At 52.0% G+C, this 18,060-nt stretch overlaps 8 protein-coding genes across 8 annotated transcripts; 3 read left to right on the top strand and 5 right to left on the bottom strand.

Annotated features, from left to right (window-relative positions):
- Positions 1–38: 38 nt before the first annotated feature.
- On the bottom strand, positions 39–1,809 carry POX_d05247 (mRNA cleavage and polyadenylation factor clp1; the record flags this gene model as incomplete). Its single annotated transcript, XM_050114096.1, has 2 exons — positions 39–1,568; positions 1,672–1,809. The coding sequence occupies 2 exons, from the start codon at positions 1,807–1,809 to the stop codon at positions 39–41; spliced, it is 1,668 nt and encodes a 555-aa protein (XP_049969047.1).
- Positions 1,810–2,719: 910 nt separating this feature from the next.
- On the bottom strand, positions 2,720–4,439 carry POX_d05246 (uncharacterized protein; the record flags this gene model as incomplete). Its single annotated transcript, XM_050114095.1, has 5 exons — positions 2,720–2,744; positions 2,806–3,724; positions 3,792–3,954; positions 4,029–4,237; positions 4,379–4,439. The coding sequence occupies 5 exons, from the start codon at positions 4,437–4,439 to the stop codon at positions 2,720–2,722; spliced, it is 1,377 nt and encodes a 458-aa protein (XP_049969046.1).
- Positions 4,440–6,446: 2,007 nt separating this feature from the next.
- On the top strand, positions 6,447–7,310 carry POX_d05245 (Rho GDP-dissociation inhibitor; the record flags this gene model as incomplete). Its single annotated transcript, XM_050114094.1, has 3 exons — positions 6,447–6,540; positions 6,707–7,075; positions 7,180–7,310. 3 exons carry the CDS (start codon positions 6,447–6,449, stop codon positions 7,308–7,310), a joined length of 594 nt encoding a protein of 197 aa, XP_049969045.1.
- Positions 7,311–7,864: 554 nt separating this feature from the next.
- Positions 7,865–8,982, bottom strand: POX_d05244 (putative serine/threonine-protein phosphatase; the record flags this gene model as incomplete). The annotated part of the gene is made up of 3 exons (XM_050114093.1): positions 7,865–8,574; positions 8,658–8,891; positions 8,967–8,982. The coding sequence occupies 3 exons, from the start codon at positions 8,980–8,982 to the stop codon at positions 7,865–7,867; spliced, it is 960 nt and encodes a 319-aa protein (XP_049969044.1).
- A 948-nt stretch (positions 8,983–9,930) lies between these two features.
- POX_d05243 (uncharacterized protein) lies at positions 9,931–12,520 on the bottom strand (the record flags this gene model as incomplete). Its single annotated transcript, XM_050114092.1, has 2 exons — positions 9,931–12,246; positions 12,320–12,520. The coding sequence occupies 2 exons, from the start codon at positions 12,518–12,520 to the stop codon at positions 9,931–9,933; spliced, it is 2,517 nt and encodes an 838-aa protein (XP_049969043.1).
- Positions 12,521–12,924: 404 nt separating this feature from the next.
- On the top strand, positions 12,925–13,578 carry POX_d05242 (uncharacterized protein; the record flags this gene model as incomplete). The annotated part of the gene is made up of 1 exon (XM_050114091.1): positions 12,925–13,578. One exon carries the CDS (start codon positions 12,925–12,927, stop codon positions 13,576–13,578), a length of 654 nt encoding a protein of 217 aa, XP_049969042.1.
- Positions 13,579–13,773: 195 nt separating this feature from the next.
- On the bottom strand, positions 13,774–15,360 carry POX_d05241 (putative kinetochore protein nuf2; the record flags this gene model as incomplete). Its single annotated transcript, XM_050114090.1, has 4 exons — positions 13,774–13,887; positions 13,946–14,860; positions 14,929–15,189; positions 15,265–15,360. The coding sequence occupies 4 exons, from the start codon at positions 15,358–15,360 to the stop codon at positions 13,774–13,776; spliced, it is 1,386 nt and encodes a 461-aa protein (XP_049969041.1).
- Positions 15,361–15,629: 269 nt separating this feature from the next.
- Positions 15,630–16,753, top strand: POX_d05240 (Translation initiation factor eIF-2B subunit alpha; the record flags this gene model as incomplete). The annotated part of the gene is made up of 2 exons (XM_050114089.1): positions 15,630–15,679; positions 15,739–16,753. The coding sequence occupies 2 exons, from the start codon at positions 15,630–15,632 to the stop codon at positions 16,751–16,753; spliced, it is 1,065 nt and encodes a 354-aa protein (XP_049969040.1).
- Between the last annotated feature and the right edge of the window lie 1,307 nt (positions 16,754–18,060).

Below are 18,060 nucleotides of genomic sequence, written 5' to 3'. Positions count from 1 at the left end.
CAACATGTGAAACAAATTAAAAAGAGAAAACTCGTGCATTAACCAACCAGGCCAACAACTTCTGTAGGCCAGCGTCGGGCCCAGATCATCGCCCGGGGTGGAAGCCTCCCGCCGACCGGTGCAAGGACCCTGATCTTGCCCTTGTCTGCATCGACGTCAGCAACGTAGAGAAAGCCCATGACGCTCGCATCGCGGACCTGGGCAGGTGTGGAGGTTGTCGAGGCATGAGTGATGGCAATCAAGGTATTGGCTAGCGCGGAGGGAGCAGGGGGGAGGATCTTCTTGAGCGGGACGTTGCTCGCCGTCTCGGAGCCAGATGAGCGCTGCCCATCGTTGAATGATCCCACGACACCTGGGAGTGGTGCAGCACGATCTGAGTTGGAATTGTGAGGTGCGGAATCGTCCGCACCGCTTGGTAAAAAGGAACCACCCATGCCGAAGGAAGAAGGATCATATTCATCCTCGTCGTCGTCCTCGTTCGAGACAATGGTGTAGTTGAAGAGGGACAACGAGGCAAAGTCCATGACTTGCGCGTGTGGGGAGAGAGTCACGGCCGATGACGAAATTGACGACAAGGAAAGGGCTGTAGCGCCCGCCGAAGGAATTGTGGTACCGAAGAAATATGATCGAATTTGAGATTCGCGTGTAGCTTTACGAAACAACTCGTCGCGGTCCACACAGCCTCCTGATTTGGATAATTTCAAGACGGAGATTCGTTCGTCGAAGATCGTAGCCGAAGCGCTGGCGCTGGGCTTTTGGTCATATTGCTTGACCATAGTGCTGTACAAGCGCTCCGAGCCAAGGATCACGATAGTCGTAATAGCGAACTCGGTCACAATGTGGTTAATTAGTTCGAGACTGCCTGGTTTGCCAGAGCAGAGAATGCCAGGCGTGTCAACAATAATTCCCGTCTCCCGCACCTCTTCGTCTTCAGCCAGGCGACCCATGACTGACAATGCCAGACGCGATACAATTGGCTTGAAAACCGACCCTTCAGCATCGAGAGGGTTTGCAGATGGGTAACAATAGACCAGAGGGAGCTTGACGGGGACCGGACTCGGCCCAGACATTGGACTGCTTCCCCAGCCATCCTCAATGTCCAGCATTGTTCGGAAAGCCGTGGCAGTCAGAGTACCAGGCACGCTCAGCATCCCCTCGGTTGGGTCCAGATTGACAACTAGAGGCTGTCGACCACTTTTCGTCGAGTAGGCGGTCAAAATTTTTGCAAGGCTGGTCTTACCCGCATCTTCTGGTCCCAGCAGAAGTACGCGAGGTCCATCTTTACCTGACCCTTGAGCCTCTTGTCGCATTGTTTCCAAGGCAAAGTGAAGGTTTGCATATTCCATCATGGGAGTCTCTTCCGCTGTGTATTCGCTTTGGCAGCCCCCGGCGCCAAGTCCAGCAACTGCATTCACTCCATCCGAGGTGGCATTGCTTCCAGTGTCAACTGCACTTATTTCTAAACTGCATCCATGCCACGTGTATATCGCTGCTTTGGTGCCAGTAAATGTGTATGTTTGGGATTCGGCAAGCTCCGTGCCGAAAAGCTCAGCGGTACCGGTGAGAAGCTACAACGTTGCGCCAAAGTCAGTAATTTAGCAATCTCTGAATCTCACGCCCTTTTTCTTGCCTCAAATCAAGCCACTATATTCTCTCAGAAGCCAGACTCACCTTGACCCTAATAATATGCCCAAATGCGACTTCAAAGCGCCACTCAGACTCTGGCTTCAAGGTGATCTGCGACGGCGGGGCAGCAGCCAAGTGCCTCTCCTCCGAGGGCTGTGTCAGCTCCAAGCCGGGGAGAGACATCTTCTCACAGAGATGTGTTTGGTGGGGAAAAAGTGAAATCAAAATGCGAAACAAGATCAATGGCAAGTCAAGTCACTCAATAGGTTCCGTGACGAGCTTGCGGAGATCTGCGCGGAGGTCATGGAGCTACTTGAGCACATGATTCCGCGGTGTTTTGACGTCCGCGCCAGTTCACCGCCTTCAGACCGCCGTGGCTCACTGGAACCTCAACTCGTGTATGCTTCAATGGTTGTGATGCCCGATGCGGGTCGGCTTCCAATGCCTGAATTTATGAGCAGGCCAGATATGTGAGGATTCTATGGGAAATATTCGAGTCTATTTTAGCCGTGGAAAGTTTCTTTACCACCGCCTTTATCAGGAGCCCCGAAGGCTTAAGAAAAGCAGATCTGGGAAAATCGAACGGATGGAACTCGACAATCAAGCAAGTGGCCACTTGATGTTCATGGAATGTAGGTCGTCGCATGGGGCAAGAAATGACCGGCTAGGGCTGTTCTTAATGGCAGCAATCTAGAAAGAGGACGAGAAAATGGATGTATCCAAGGAATGGAACTCAACAAGGCTCTGGGCACGTATAGACTGGACGATCTTGACTAGAAGAAATATATTTATCATAACGACAAGGGGAATGGAAGGTAGAGTCAGTCCAAACAAAAGCCGACTGAGAGGAAAGGCGTAGTGAGACGCAAGACGTGCAGAAGCGCAGAAGCAGTAGACAAACCCATGGGAACAAGCTGAAAGGTGTCCGCATCGCAGAAATGAGAGGCCCTCGACAATTCATCATAAGACAATGGGCAAAGAAAAGGGGGGGGGGGGAAAGACTCCGCAGGAATCCAGGGGAAAGGGGATAATCAGAAACAGAAGGTCGGACCTCTCAATTCGGCTGGGCCAAAGCTATATAGATCATCTCGCCCTAGAAGAAGTAGGGAATGGAGGCGCTAGAAGCTTTGTCAGTCCACGAGTTCTGGAGATTACGTAGCCATGGGGACCAACACGTACGCAAGAGCAAAAGCTGCTGAAACTCCAAAGAGAGCACGGTTGCGCACACGCTCGCGCTTCAGTTTTTCCTCCAATACCTTAGCTTTCTTCGCCCGCTGTGAGGCCTCGGCTGCCGTCTCCTCGTCCTCATCTTCTTCGACAGTCTTGCGCTTCTTCGTCACGGTCACCGACGGAGGCACTTCGACCGAGCCACCTGCTTGGCTTTTAATGGCATCCTCGACCATCTCTTTGGCCTTGGCAATCATTTCCTGCGTTTCAGCAGCTGAGGGCACCTCCGGGAGAGAAATTGGCATGTCCAGAGTAAATGTGTTTGTGTGCGCATCATCGGTAGCTGGAGCAGGAGCGATAGCGTCGCTCACAGGCTCTTCCGCGGTGTCCTTCTTCTTCTCCACCTTCTTCTTCTCCTTCTTGTCGGCCTTGGGCTTCTCAGCCTTCTCTACTGTGCCCTCCTCCTCGGGCTCCTTTGTCTTGACCTCCTCTTTTTGATCACCACCCTCTGATGAGACCTTTTTGGGCTTGCGGCCCCTCTTCTTCTCCGGAGAGCCTTGCACAGCAATCTCAGTAACCTCGACCTCCTCCAGCACCACAGGAGGGACACTGCTGCTGGCAGCCGCCTCAATGGAGGCCGTCAATTCCAGGGCCTCTTGCAGACTGCTATTCGCAGCGTCCGTAGATGGAGTGCTCAGAACGTCCTTGGCGGAGCGGGCCGTTCGAGACTTGCGCGGAGAAGTAGGCTTCTTGCTGGGCGAGACTGACCGGCGGCTCCGGCGAGTGAGAGTCGGCTCATCCATGGGCAAGTCGAACCTGGGCGGGGGAGTGATCTGCTTCTTCGCGCTCGAAGGGCTCTGAAGTATATCGGTAGGGTCGAGCAGGGCACGGACCCAGTCGTACATTTTGTACTCTCGAGACAGCTCCAGAGCTGAAAAGACATCGTTAGTGGCGGAGAGCGATGAGAGTGACGGCTGATGACGTATCAATGGACCTACCAAACTCTGGGCTGATCCATACATTACCAGCGACCTCTTCGTGGCTGGTGTGCTCGCGTGACTTCAAATATTCTCTCTCTGACTTCTCCTCCTCGACCTTGGCCCATGGGAAAGCAATTCTGAACATTCCTGTGGCACTGACGAAGCCATCCTTGCTCCTCCGCTGTCATCGAGTCCACGAATTAGTATTGCCAGCCATAGATTCTGGCCTGCAGGTGCACATGCATCGGGACTCACCATCAAAAAGTAGATCTCCGGGTGCTGGGCGGGAGAGTGTGAAGGAAAGATCTCCGAGCCCTGCAAGTCCCTGGGCAGAGGTGCCCGTAGATGGGCATACTCGAACAGCCCCAGATTTTCAGGCTTGGTCGCATTGGAGGTACCAATCTGGGCGGCCTTGACGGCAAGATTGGTCTTACCGAGACGGCGGCGCGCGAGCAGGTCCTCATCTGTTCATGAAGCGCAACACAGGCAATCGATTAGCGACCGCTCCGTTGATGGAGGCCCTGGTATCTCGGGTGCCTATCCTGGAATGGAAGATTTGAGGGGATGCGCAAGCGCGCGACCATGCGCGCTGCAAGCAAGCTTACATGACGGTGCCGCATCCGGGAGAATGAGCGGATTGTGTTTCTTGGGCAAATGGCGCGACATGGTGAAAGATGTGTACAGCGTGCGCAGATTGAGAGCGGGGAGAGAACTCGATGCGAACAAAGCTTAGGCGATGCGCCCGCGGCGGCGGCCACGTAGCAAGCGCGTCTCACGAGAGAAGGCTTCAACCGGGGTGGAGAGCAGTCCACCGAAAAGCCACGTGAATGCGCAAAGGACGAAGTAGTGCGCCGCAGCCGACTTGGTGGCAGGAAGTATAGATGGGTGTAAAATATAATATCGCGATAGCGAGATAAAGAGAAAGAACGATAATAACTCAGGGGAGAAAGGCGCACGGCGCGACGGAGGGAAGGCAATGATGGGGTGGCCCTTCTCGAGTCGTATTGATCTTGGCCGCTTCTGGTAAGGGTCGGTTTGGAGATGGTAATTCCAGCAGTATTGAAATGAAGTGGTCACTTTAAGAAGACTCTATTGGCCAATTCCATCTTCTGATGTATTCACCCGTTCCACTCTTGTTGGGCGGGCGTTGGCCCCGTGACCTGCTGCCCTCGAGGTCGAGGGCTAGTTGTTGCCTCAGGCACCAACAACCCATACTGTATGGACCAACTGGATTCGACTGAGTCCAGACGATCTGTGATTGCCAGTTTGGCCTCGATTCACTTGCTTTTCTTTGGACACCAATGGCCGGTAGAAGGATTTTTGCTGTAGGTGCACATGATAGCCTCCTCGAGTCCTCCACGACAACGTGAAGATATGTGTCTCAAGTCTACCTGTGCGCGCATCTTAGTCTTCCACGTGGTATCTTGAACCTCTTCCCATCTGCGCAAAGGAGGCGATGGGTTTTACTGCAGAACGAGATCTAGGCGTGGACTGACCACTGGTTGACGGAACGCTTTCCTCACACAATAATGTTCCTTCTTCTCTGGCATCGGAATGTTCAAATTTCGCGTCCACCTCTCCTCGAAATCCTGAGATGGTCATTCTCCTTGGGTACACACTCGTGCACCAGCCGTCCGTCGCCCCTCTTCTGCACGCTTGTGGGGACGCGTGGCCCAATTCTGACCTTGAAAACTCTTGAGCCCAATCATTGATTCTCTATTGATCTACGACGGCCAGAATGTCTTGGTTTTTTTGGGCCAGAATCTGGTCGGCATAAGGTTCAATCGAGGACCGGGTCTCTTAGTAGAAGTAGGTACCTAAGACGGGGATGGGAAACATTTTGAAGCCCTAGGTGCCGGTCTTCAATTGCTATGTATTATCGCCGGTGATGGTTATAGGTCGCTAAACACTTGAATAGTACTCTACCACGAAATTTAGGTTACCTTGAGAAAGTCTCAGTGACGCTGATAGTACTGATCTGTATAAGGCGCAAGTACTACATCCACTACACCTCCACTGGTGCGCGTGTGTTCCAAGATAGACCTGCTGCTGCTGTGCGACAGAGATCCTTTTGAATATTGAGCGGACAATCCAGACAAACCTCTCCACGGAAAATCTTCTACTGCTGTGCGACAATGTAGGAATAAGCTCGCAGTGCCTTGCATTTCGGCTCATACATACAGTGGCTCTACGCATCATCAGGGGCAGCGCTAGCTAGCTTCGGGTGTGCTTAAGGCCCCTCGGGAATTGTCTTGTTCAAAAAGCCAGGAACGGATCAAAAACATGCAAAGATCGATCATCTCTGTAGTCTCGCCCCTCTTTCCTTTTTGGGATTTCAGTGATCCTAGATGGCCGTGTTGGGGTCGTGGTACAAAATGACTCTCATACGTGACAGCTTCCTGTACATCACCTCCACCGCCTTTCCGTCGACCCCACCAAGCACAGTCAGGAGTCAATGTCTCTTGTCTGAGAAAGACTCCCCTATTTTGTTTTCATTCTCCCCATTCTATTATCTCTTTTTCTCTCCCATCCTGTCCGAGGCCTCCCTCTCCTTTGCAGTCCAATTTGTACAATTGTGGTCTGCAGAAAGTCATCCACCCCCCTTCACTCAACCGTCTCCGCATCCATTGTTTGGGTCCCATCCACCCCCGCCCCCTCCATCGACTATAGAAAATGGCCGACCACCACGATGATGATCTCGCCGCCCAGAAGACCGAGGGCTTCAAGGTTGGCGAGAAGAAGACGTTGCAGGAGTACCAGGAGCTTGGTGAGTGTGTGAATATTCTTTTGTGGTTCAATCAAATTGATCCATACACCCATTGATCGCTACGAATGTCGAGATTGTTGACATCCTCGGAATTCTTTCCCCCTCCTTCATTGAGGTTCACCCCTCCTTGGACTGACCCGCTGAACTCTTCCGCTTTCCAATCTAGACAAAGAAGATGAAGCGATGAACCGCTGGAAGGCCTCCCTGGGTCTGAACTCTGGCGAGCCCATCGGCCAGCCCAATGATCCCAAGTGCGTGATCAAGTCGCTCGCCCTGGTTACTGCCGGACGCGAGGATGTCGTCGTCGACCTATCTTCTCCCGGCGCTGTGAACAGTCTGAAGAACAAGCCATTCACCATCAAGGAAGGAGCCAAGTTCCACATCAAGGTTGTCTTTCAAGTCAATCACGAGGTCCTTAGTGGCCTCAAGTATATCCAGGTGGTCAAGCGCAAGGGTATTCGTGTGAGCAAGGATCAGGAGATGCTTGGCAGCTATGCCCCCAACACCACTCACAAGCCCTCTTATACCAAGGAGTGTATGTATTGTGTTCTTCTCTTTGCTCCTGCTGTGCGATGGTCGTCCGGTCAGAGCTTGACTGCAATTCGAACGTGACTAATTCCCTCTCTCTCTCTCTTTTAGTCAACGAGGAAGAAGCCCCCTCCGGCATGCTTGCCCGCGGTCACTACAATGCGGTCTCCACGTTTGTCGATGACGACGATACCACCCACCTGCTGTTTGAATGGTCCTTTGACATCGCCAAGGACTGGTAATTGCAGGTACTCCATCTCTTAGAACGTCAACTCATGTTGAGTCATTGAGCGGCCTATTGTTGTTTTCTATTTCCAAGCGTGACGAATTTCCTTAGTCTCCCAAATCCTCATACACATGGCCTAATGCCACAAGCCAGGCAGTTCATGTTGTATCAGAGTCAGAGAATACTCATTGTTCTTCCGGTCTCGATCCCCCCCCCCCCCCCCCTTTTTTTTTTCAGCAGAAGCACTCTGTATTGCATACGTACGCTATTGAGTCCGAGCATCACGATGTATAGTCAACACATGAAAATTTCATGACAACCTTGTGTGGTATCTATTATCCCCCACAAACCCTAAACTCGACAATTCAAATACAAGGAAAAGAAAACAAAAATGCAAGAGCGTAACGAAACCGCGGTAACGTAGATGGCAGCCCATCAGGCAATCAAATGTTCTATTTCTAGCCCCCCTGACTCCGACGCAGTGCAAGCAGCTTACAGGTAATTCAAATCAAAGGGGACAGTTTCAAGAAGAAAAAGCGCAAGAATTCATATCAAAAATCCACCGGGGTATCACAAGAAATAGTCAATCACTGGCTGGGAATCCCTGCTCTGCTGTGCCTGCTGCTCACTGCGATGGACGTCGTTCTCAGGGGCCGCATCAAAGGTATTGAAGAACCGCTCCATATTATCGCCAACTTCAAGCACACTGGCTAGGTTTCCGCAGCGGTAGCAGTAATTCGGCGCGCTCCACACTGTACTGAGGCGATCATCAAACAGAACTTGATACCCCTCATTGCAGAGCTGATGGGCCCGTAAGATGTGCGACATATTGTTGACCTCCAAGAACTTGCGCACAACCTGCGCACCGAATGTATACCCGGCACCACGTGGTGATAGTGAAAATTCATCACGTTCCGGATCTGGATCAGACCAGACAAGGTCGGCCATGGGCCCTTCGTGTGGGATTTCACGGAAACGATCGATGATCTTGATCTGATCGATAGAGTGGATCGATGGGGAGAGTCCACCATGTACACAGAAGATCTCATCGTTGATGACCACGCTCAACGTGAGGTAATCAAACATGTCTGTGAAGTAATGCCACACATTGGCATTTCCGTATTTGCGAGCACATTCCGTATAAAACCCGTAGGATTGTGTGACGCCGCGTGATTCATGATTCCCCCGGATTAGGTGAACTCGGTCCGGATAGCGAAGTTTAAGGCAAACGAGAAGGGAAATGGTCTCAACGCTGAAAAGACCCCGGTCGACATAATCACCTGTTCATGTGACAATCAGCATGAGCATGCTTGGATTCGAAGTTATTTTCCCCTCCCCGCCAGTGACCGAGCAAGGAACATACCTAGAAAAAGATAGTTTGTATCCGGCCAAAACCCTCCAATCCGAAAAATCTCCAGTAAATCGAAAAATTGACCATGAATGTCTCCCACCACGGTCACCGGAGCTTTGATGTGGACAACATTGCTCTCTTTCATCAAAAGCTCTTTCGTCTTGGCGCAGATAGCCTCGATCACGGACTCGGCAAGTAACTCCTTTCGATACAACCGTGAGATGCACTCGTCCAGGTCGATACTAGCTGAATTGTACAGTCAGCACGTCATCGCTGCGAATAGGCCTCCTTCGCGTTCTATTTACTCCACGGCACACTTACTTGGCAAACCAGGCATGATGACAAAGTTTCTCGCACGCAGGGCAGCTCGATAGCCGAACTACCGTATGAAAGCTCCTGAGGTCCTGGCTGGGAGACCAGCAAGCGAGGCAGGGTAAGGCAACAGTGCTGCCGCACCAACGAGGCGATCGGACCGGCGTTGTGTCTGACCGCTTGAGGGGGAATAGCCGCACGTGGTGGGGATTAGAAGTTGCAGTGTACGGAATGGGAGGGGATTATGCTGATTAGATTCAGGAATACAGGCATCATGAGAATAGCACAGTTGACCATATGTAACCGCAGGATGTTCAATCTGCGAGCACAGCCTTTGTGTTTGGATGAGTTCGAGAACGTCTTCAATACCTTGAGGGGTGCTTATCGCCTTGTGTGAGGGTCAGATCTGCCAAATTTGACCGCTCGCTCTCCACCTGAGCAGTTCGGTGCCTGGCACGTGATGGGCTCCCCTCTGTCATCCGAGTGCCAACAGTTCTAGTTACTTGGAGTTATTGGTGCTTGTCGTCTGTGAAGGAGTCAGATCATGCATCTCGAAACACAATGGGCCTATACCTACCTTAGCGAGAGATCACCTGAGAAGAATGCATGCATGTGTACATACACACTCGCATTTTCAGTATGACGGAGGTTAAAGACATCTACCAACTTCATTGTGAGAGGATCGGCGCTACGGCCACCAACCAGGTAGAGCTCCTTGGCCAATTACGTACTACATGCTTTTTTGCTTAAGTAGACTGGAAGCGCACGGCGTTCAAGCCCGGAAATGTCTCAAATAGACTCAGCCGACGGCACCTAGTACCTGAAACATGGCATATCAGATAATCCTATCCTGGAATGCCACATTTTGACAATTATTCATTGAAGAGCATCCGAAAGATTTGAATTGATATTTTAGGCGGCCGCTCTCTGCTCAATCCGCAACAGATGCAGATATATATAGCCGGCAATCAGTCTACTTTAGCAGCTGCTCGGACTCTTTGTGCACCGCTTCGGTCTCGGAGTCGGTGTCATCTGCTTCCGAGTCATCATCTTCATCTTCTTCCTCGGACTCGTCTTCGTCTGTCTCATCATCAGATGCCTCTTCAGAGTCAGTCTCTTCTTCGGAATCAGTCTCTTCTTCGCTTTCAGAGCCAGACTCGGACTCCTCTTCTTCATCAAGCCATTGGTCCAAAGTCTTTTTGCCAGAGGGTGCTCCTCCCACTCCACTGCCGCTTCCTCTTGGCGGTACCATGGTTTGATGTTCTCGAAGGGCCTTATCTAGGCGCGCGCCAGCAGTCATGGATGCATCGAGGGTTGTTGAAGTCTCCGGTTTGGTCTCATCAGCTCGCAGACTAGCATCCGGTTCTTGCCCCGCTTCAACCCAGTCTGGAAGCTTCGCATAGCCTTGAAGACCTTGGTGTCCTGCTTCCTGTCCAACAACGAGAGTGGCTGTGCCAAGTAGAAGATCCTTGCGTGTTTCCGACGGACTGGGAGCATGCGGCACAGGCTTGGGAGCCAGCAAGAGCAGATTGGCTAACTGTGTGGACGATGGAGTCGCCAGGAGAGCCTTGTACAAGCGAGCACGATCACGGAGATCGTAAGAAGGATCGTACCGCGCGAGAAGCAAAATGTAGCGCCAAAGCATGGTGATTCGATCCTCACTTTTCTCTTCGTTTACAGCATCTGGTCGCGGAGTCTCATCTGAGATACCTTCATTTTCACGCTGGTCCGATGTCCATTCATTCTCAATCGCATCCCCGAGTTGGGTTGCCGTTGCTGTGTCAATGGAGGGTGGAGCTGGCTCTGATGACTCGGTAGAAGTTGTCTGAAGCAGATGATGAAGGTACACCTTGGCTCCCAATAGAACGATCTGCTGTTTGACAATTTCAGTCTCATCGGCGAATGTCCGAATCAGAACACGCAAAACGTCAGGGGCAATGTTGTGTCCGGGATCGACGCCCGCAAATTCCCCCACTAGCCAGATGATTGTTGCACGGGCATCAGGGTTTGCTGTTGTGCCCAGGTGGGTGACAAGCCTGATGACCGTCTGCTTGTGGGACGGTGGATCTTGCTGAATCAAGTGTCGGATGACCGTCAGCGACTCTGAGACCAGATTACCATCCAGGCTGGAGACTTGGTTGAGCAGGATACGCAGACAGAGCTCGGCGGTGGAGGCGTCCCCTTGAGCGCAGCGTCCAATCGCCCGCACGCTCTCTCGAACTAGCTCTGGATCGGTTCCAGCAGAGAAATGTTCAAGTTCGCTGATGATTACTCCCTTCCAATGCTGCCCGCAGTAAGGGAAGAGAATGGTTAAAATCTCTAGTTTCAAGCGCCAGATATGTAACGGGTCGCTCGCATGAACAAGGAATCGAGCAATGTACTTTGTAAATGGCTGGGGGTCTCTGAGAGCGACTGTGACGATATTGTAAAGAGCAACGTGCTGCATGTCTTGGGGGCACCGAAGAAGGGCCACTAGGGGCCCGACGGCCGAGTGAAGGTATTCGGGCGGTGCGAGATAGAAGAAACAGCGGACAACACTGACGATGACGGCAGAATTGCGATTTTGCAGGAGAAGCTTGCACGCCCGAAATAGAAGCTCAAGGTCCGAATCAACGAGCTGAACCTCGTACTCAGAGCCATCAATAGGCTCATTGTGATCTTGCACCTCGTCATCATAAAAAGGTTTGGTGGTAACGGCCTGTTTGATCTTTTGTGTTCTCCGGGGAAAGCATTTTCGCGCGTAGATAGTCAATAACCGCAAGGTTGCAAGCTGGCCCCATTCGTCCATGTCAACGAGTTTCTTCACCAGGCCGCGGTAGTGCTTGTGGATCAAGTCGATCTGGTCTGGGCAGACCTCCAGGAAGGCCGCGACGGCAGGCCCAACCACAAAGTACTGCGGGTCTCCAAGTAACGTTGATAAATATCCTATCAGTTGCGGTAGGGTGTTGGGATCCAAGCGGTAGCATTTGGGAATCGCCAATGCCGCGGCCTTCCGCACATGTGGACTCATGTCACCGCATCCTCGTTTGATGGCCAAAGAGACAATCTGACTGATAACCGGAACTCGAATGCCTGACATGGTGCGTAACGCCATGGTCCGGACTTGCGGATTCTGGTCTGTCAACGATTTTTGGATGGCATTGATCGACAACAACGCTAAGTCGGGCTCGGCTTCTGCATGGTGAACCAGATAGATGTAGACCAGCTTCTTGACTTCCAGGTTTGGACTGGCGGCATTTTTCACAACGGCTGAGAAAAATGGGAGAGAGGGCTCGGAGCGATACATCAACTAGAAAGCATCAAACATGAATAGAAGTCAGCTCCTGCAGCATCACGCGTCCTTCCAACCACTGTCGCCGTACCGAAATCACTCTCCGCATTCCGTCCAGGACCTCGCGCTCATGGCGACTGTCCAAGAGTTTTTTAATGTGTGACACGCTATACGTTCGGGAACCATAATCGGGATTTGAACTCCGATTACTTGCAGCGGCCTGGGCGGCTTCGAGGGTGAGCTCTCGAGCTATGCGCACAGTGACGTGCCTGCGGTCAGCTATCCTTCGCATCTCGAACAAGGCCTTGCTTGAAGTGGTAAGGGAAGAGTCATACCTGTTTCCAGCATCGATGATATTCTGGATATAGTCTCCATATTTACCGGGCCCACTAGATCTGCTCCGGTATGCGCAAGTGCGAGAATTGGCCCGAGAGAGTGTGAGGAGAAAGGTGGGGGGGTTTTCAACCCCAAAGCGGAGGAGAGGATGACCTCCGCGGCTTGGTGAATGGAGCAACCAGCTCCGCCGTCGGTGAGAGCTTCTCGTTCTCAGGGTCTACCAGTGAAGAGGACCTACCTCAAACACGCCACATTTAAGCAGGAATTGATTGGACCAACAAGGAGAGCGTGATCAAGCGCCGTGCCTGGCTTTGCGCACAGATACCTACTCTTGGCCTACTGAGGACGAAACTTCACATCATGGGCCTGAAGCGCACTGCCACCTCTTGCAGCTTGGTAACCGAGTTGCTTCAGAGACTCCTCGATCGGGGCGCAAAGACACGATTAATAATTTGTAGCACCAAAGCCGAATTTCTCATACAGCTCGCTTGTGCTATTCGGTCACAGGATGAAGACTTTCACGCCATACATGAAAATGACCTGCTCGCCAGGACTATCGGTGTTTTAGCAAACTCCAGCAATATTCAGTTGGGGTTTTGTCCATCACTAGAGAGTCTTCGAGCGTATCTGTCGGTTGATCATGCGCATGGCACTGGTAGGAGCTATGAGCTGAAATCTGCGAGACAACCCAAGGAACCCCTCCTCGTCATCTTGGATATGGTCGCTTTGCATTCCACAACCACGGAATTCTCGGCCCAGGGGCTCTCTCGGACTTTCGCCGCCGCAGTTGAGTTCGCGGCTGAGTCGTTCACGGATTTGATTATTTACGAGTGCAAAAATGCCATGGACCTGGTGAGCACGAACAAAGGAGCTAGCTTGTGGGACACCAAGGTACCTTTTCTCAATGGCTCTGTACGACTCCGCAGCGAACAAGACAAATTGGGTGGCCGTGCTGTGACTGTGAGAGAAATCGCCCAGCGATGGTTTGAATTTGGTTCTGGGCTGGACGCTTGAGGAGGTCATAAGAAGACTGAAATTTCATCTATCAAGCCGCCGCGGCCTTTTTAAGTGTTCAGAAGCCGATGAAAGTCAAAGCAAACTCCTGCCAAAAAGAAGAACAAAAACTAGTCAAACATTCACTGCCCGGGTATCCTGGTGCTGACCGATAAACTCCTGAATCATACACAAAAGCCCAATGATCATCGAAGCTCACAGAGACTTCTCCATCTCGGTGATATACAGCTTGATGTGGGATTCAAGCTTCAGGTACTGGTCATGGGCCGCTTGAATCTCGCCTTCAATGTTCTCTTTGAGATCAACCATCTATTACGAAATGTCAGCATGTCGTTGGGCAATTGCGGCAGTGTCTGACGAAACCCACCTTCTTCTCCGTTTGCTCAATTCGAATTCTTCTCCGTTCCATGTCCCGCTGCTTTTCGGCGCGCTCTTCGCGGAGCTGCTTTTGTACGATTCGGAGCTCTTCCATCCGCACCTGTGCAGCCTCGGCCTTTTCCTGAGCCGATTTGCGCAACGCTTCGATACGTTCTTGCCAACGTGCCAGCTGGCGTTGGAGGAGCTTTTCTGTCTGCTCGACTTCTCGCACGGTGTTACCCTTGTCTGAGATCGCATCCTTGTTTCGCGCGGCGCGGGCCTCTTCCTCTTCCTCTTTCTGAAGCTCGTTGGAGATATCCTCGAGCAATTTGACACACGCTTGCACATCGTTCGAAACGACTGTGAAGGTATCGGATGAGGTCTGAAGCGCCCGAGCGCGCCGTTCCATCGCGTCGATTTGCGCCTTCTCGCGCATCAGATTCTCGGCCAGCTCGGTCAATGAAGTTTGAAGTGTGACGGGGGACTCGAGGACATAAGGCCGCAATTTTTCGGCTTCCTGCCGCGCGCGGACGGTTCGCTCCATTTTCTCCTCTAGCTGCTGTTGTCGCCGTGCCCTGTCCCCCTTGACCCGATCAAGCGTCTCTGCCACGCGCGATTGCTCCGCTCCCAGTTCTCGGAGTCGAGCTTTAAGAGCATCGTTTCGCGCGACTTTCTCTCGAACTTGAATTTCGTTGGCTTGTTGGTCTCGGCGCATTTCGGCCAGGCGCTGCTGCATTTCCTGGTTCTCAGCCAGGAGTTGCTCAATCCGAGTCTTTGTTTTCTCAGTCTTGTTGAAGTGCTCGTCTATCACTGGTGTCTGCGACTCGCGGAAACGGACAAAGTTGATGAGGTAGGAGAAGATCTTGACCAGACGGTCGTGGGTCGGTCTTGTGAGATCAGTGAAGGTGAAGTCGTTTACGCCGCACTATTTAGAGATTTTCGATTTTAGTGTCTTGTCTGTTTTTTACGACGAGGGGTACATGATGCCCATACCTCGGCAAGCAATGTCCGGATGCTCACGAAAAAACCCATGAGGTTGCGCGTGTCGTTGGGAATGATGTCGGGGTAGTCGCCGCAAATATCTTCAGCGGCGGCATGCATCGCCGGCTCAACCGTCTCGCGTGTGATGTTCATAAGAAGCTCTGCGAACCACTCAAACACCATTTGAATTTGTTGCGCATTAGGCTTCAATAAATCTGCAGCAGTGAATGGGATTCCAATGTCGTTGATACATCCTGCGATTTCCTTATCTGGCTGTAGCAAACTCAGTCATGATTCTCCTGTAGCATGCACATCGCACATGTTTCTGCGGTTGAGGCTACGACTCACCAGGCGCATCAATGCGTCATTGTCATCTTCCTTTTTGCGGGACCGATTATTGTGCTGTTGAGAGCCAGCCATACTCATTCGAGAGTTGTAAGCCATAGTGAGTCGATGCAGCAGTCTGCTGCCCTATGCCTTTCCCTGTGGCCGAAGGGAATGGCCCGAAACGTCTCTCTGGGTTGTCGAAGGTGGTCGTTGTTTTGGGTTGCGGTCGATTGTTTACTTTGACCAGAAGCCCGCACGCCCGTCCGCATCGGGTTAGCGTAGCACTGAGGGGCAGGAAACAAACACGACAAACACTTTTCATCATCCAAAGAAATCGTGACTCTTTGAAGATTATCCCAATAGTTCCAATAGCTTCACACAACGGCATGGCGACGACTAAAGAGAGTGCGGCTGCGGCCGACTCAAATGCGTTTGAGTAGGTTTTGAACCCCTTCAGTGTTTCAACCCCTCCCCGCTCATACTTGGCCAACATAGCATCGTTGCGACATACAATGAGCTGCTTCGCTCTGATCCCGACCTCACGATGCCCATTGCTGCTATCGAGGCGCTGGTACACGTCCTCACCCACTGCCCTTCTTCGACAATTTCCGAAACTCTTGACCTCTTAGAAAAGTCAACCGCTCATCTGAAACGATCCATTCCCAACCCCATCGGTCTTTCGGCCGGCACCGATCTTTTCCAGCGCTATCTCATCACTACATTACAACGACCCGGTCAGCTAGGACCGGCGGGTGACTTCAAGGCCATTCGTACACACTTGCTATCCAACGGCCGTCTGTTCATTCGTCGCGCCAAAGAGAGCCGGCAGAAGATTGCTGCGTTTGGCCGGGGCTTCATTCGGGATGGCTGCACAGTTCTCACTAATGGAGGCTCCCGAGCCGTAGCTTCTTTACTGCAAAAGGCTGCCGACGAGGAGGGTGGCCCATCTGCGGTTCGATTCCGAGTCATATACGTCCTGTCTTCAATAAGCCAGAACATCGAGGAGCCCTCTGGAGAGCCGGAAGGAATGGAGACGGTTCGCGCGTTGCGAGCCAAGGGTGTCCCAGTCGCGACGATCCCCGAGTCGGCGGTGGCGTATGCGCTCGGAAAAACGGACATGGTCATTGTCGGTGCGGAAGGTGTGGTGGAAAATGGTGGCATTGTGTCCCGGATGGGCACTTATCAGATTGGTCTGCTCGCAAAGGCCATCGGCAAGCCGTTCTATGTGGTGGCCGAAAGTCACAAGTTTGTTCGTCTCTTCCCCCTGGGCCAGTACGATCTGCCCATTGAGCAACATGTGGTGGACTTTAAGTCTGCGGATGATATCGCCGAGGAGAAGAAGCGACAACAACAAACGCCCAATGTTGGACATTCCGACAAGCCTGTTGAGCTGCCACTGTGCGACTCGGTCGACTTCACGCCACCCCACCTTATCTCCGCACTGATTACCGACAGCGGTGTCTTGACGCCGAGTGCTGTTAGTGAAGAACTCATCAAAATCTGGTTCTGAGAGTTCCCTCCTCCCCAAAACTGGTCTGTGATCTATGGTCTGGCTTTGAATATGTCAGATCGTTGTGGTGCATCTGCGGAGACTGGAGTCAAGAATTGCGTGTTCATAGATTACTGAAATGGTTGCAACACTTAACGAAATTAATGAAACGACGGGTATAATCTAGAGCCTGCATATAACGCTCCTGGATGATCCACACTCTTATCATTGTCTCACCAAGTCGCTCCTGTGTGCTCGCACAGCTAGATTGCAATTTTGCTAAATGTAGGCTCTGGTGATATTTGGCCGGAGTCCAGGAATCGCTCACATTCGAACCGATAATCCTCCAATGAGTTCTACAAGCGCTCCCGTTGCATAGATCACTTGGCCACCGGTCACTAGCTCGCTACTCAATGGCTGGGACGACGAGCATTAGCCCCCCAGTGGAGATCTACTTAGATAGCATGCCGATTCTGCAAGATGGAGACATCACATTGTGGACGATAGTAATATGCATGTACATGTATCCTTCAGAGTCGCCTTTCCCCCCTCCCCCGGAATGCTCTCTAGAGTAAACATCCACCTGAGATCTCGTCATCAATAATTATGCTCCACTCCGATAGCCGGGCACCTTCCTTTCTCTTCTAATATTGAACAAATTCATCATACTTGCTCTCTCATAGAGTCCTCCGTAGCCACATAACACCAACGGCCGAAACGAGACATTTCCCCCCCAACTCCATCACATAGCAACTTCGTGTCCAATGGAAACACATTCGCCTGCCACCACCGAGCTGATCCCCGATCCACCGGTCCACGCGGTCTCCGGGCGTGACTTGGAGCAATCAGATCATCCATTTGGCGGGGGGCCACGCCACCTCCACTCCGCGTTGGGTCTTTTTTAACTAGCAGCTCCGAAGGCTCCAAAAGGGAAGAACAGGTGCGAGATTTCGGGGATTTCCTCTCACCAAAGACAATCTCACTTATCTGGCGGAACCTAGCTTATATATTGTCCGCTGAAGTTCGGTTCCGGACTGGAGACTTGAGAAAGACCGGACCTCCAGCTGAACATCTGACTCTCGACAGCCGGAGGAGAAGAAACGGCGCCTCGAGTCTCGTCAGTTCAGTGCTACCTTGACGCCAATCATCCCTGCGCTCTGCGATAATATCGGGCACATCCGACCTGCAGCATCATACCGTTTTGTACACGCTGTCCGCCCAAGTCTCGTCATCCAACCTTGTTTCATCAACCCGACTCCGATCAGAACCCAACTCCGCGGGGAGTTTGCATCCTGACCCATCCTAGTTGGCCATTGTCAGTTGCAGAC

This window comes from Penicillium oxalicum, chromosome IV (genome assembly GCF_001723175.1).
Source record: "Penicillium oxalicum strain HP7-1 chromosome IV, whole genome shotgun sequence".
Classification (NCBI taxonomy): domain Eukaryota; kingdom Fungi; phylum Ascomycota; class Eurotiomycetes; order Eurotiales; family Aspergillaceae; genus Penicillium; species Penicillium oxalicum.
This window is presented reverse-complemented; position numbering and strand designations above follow the sequence as displayed.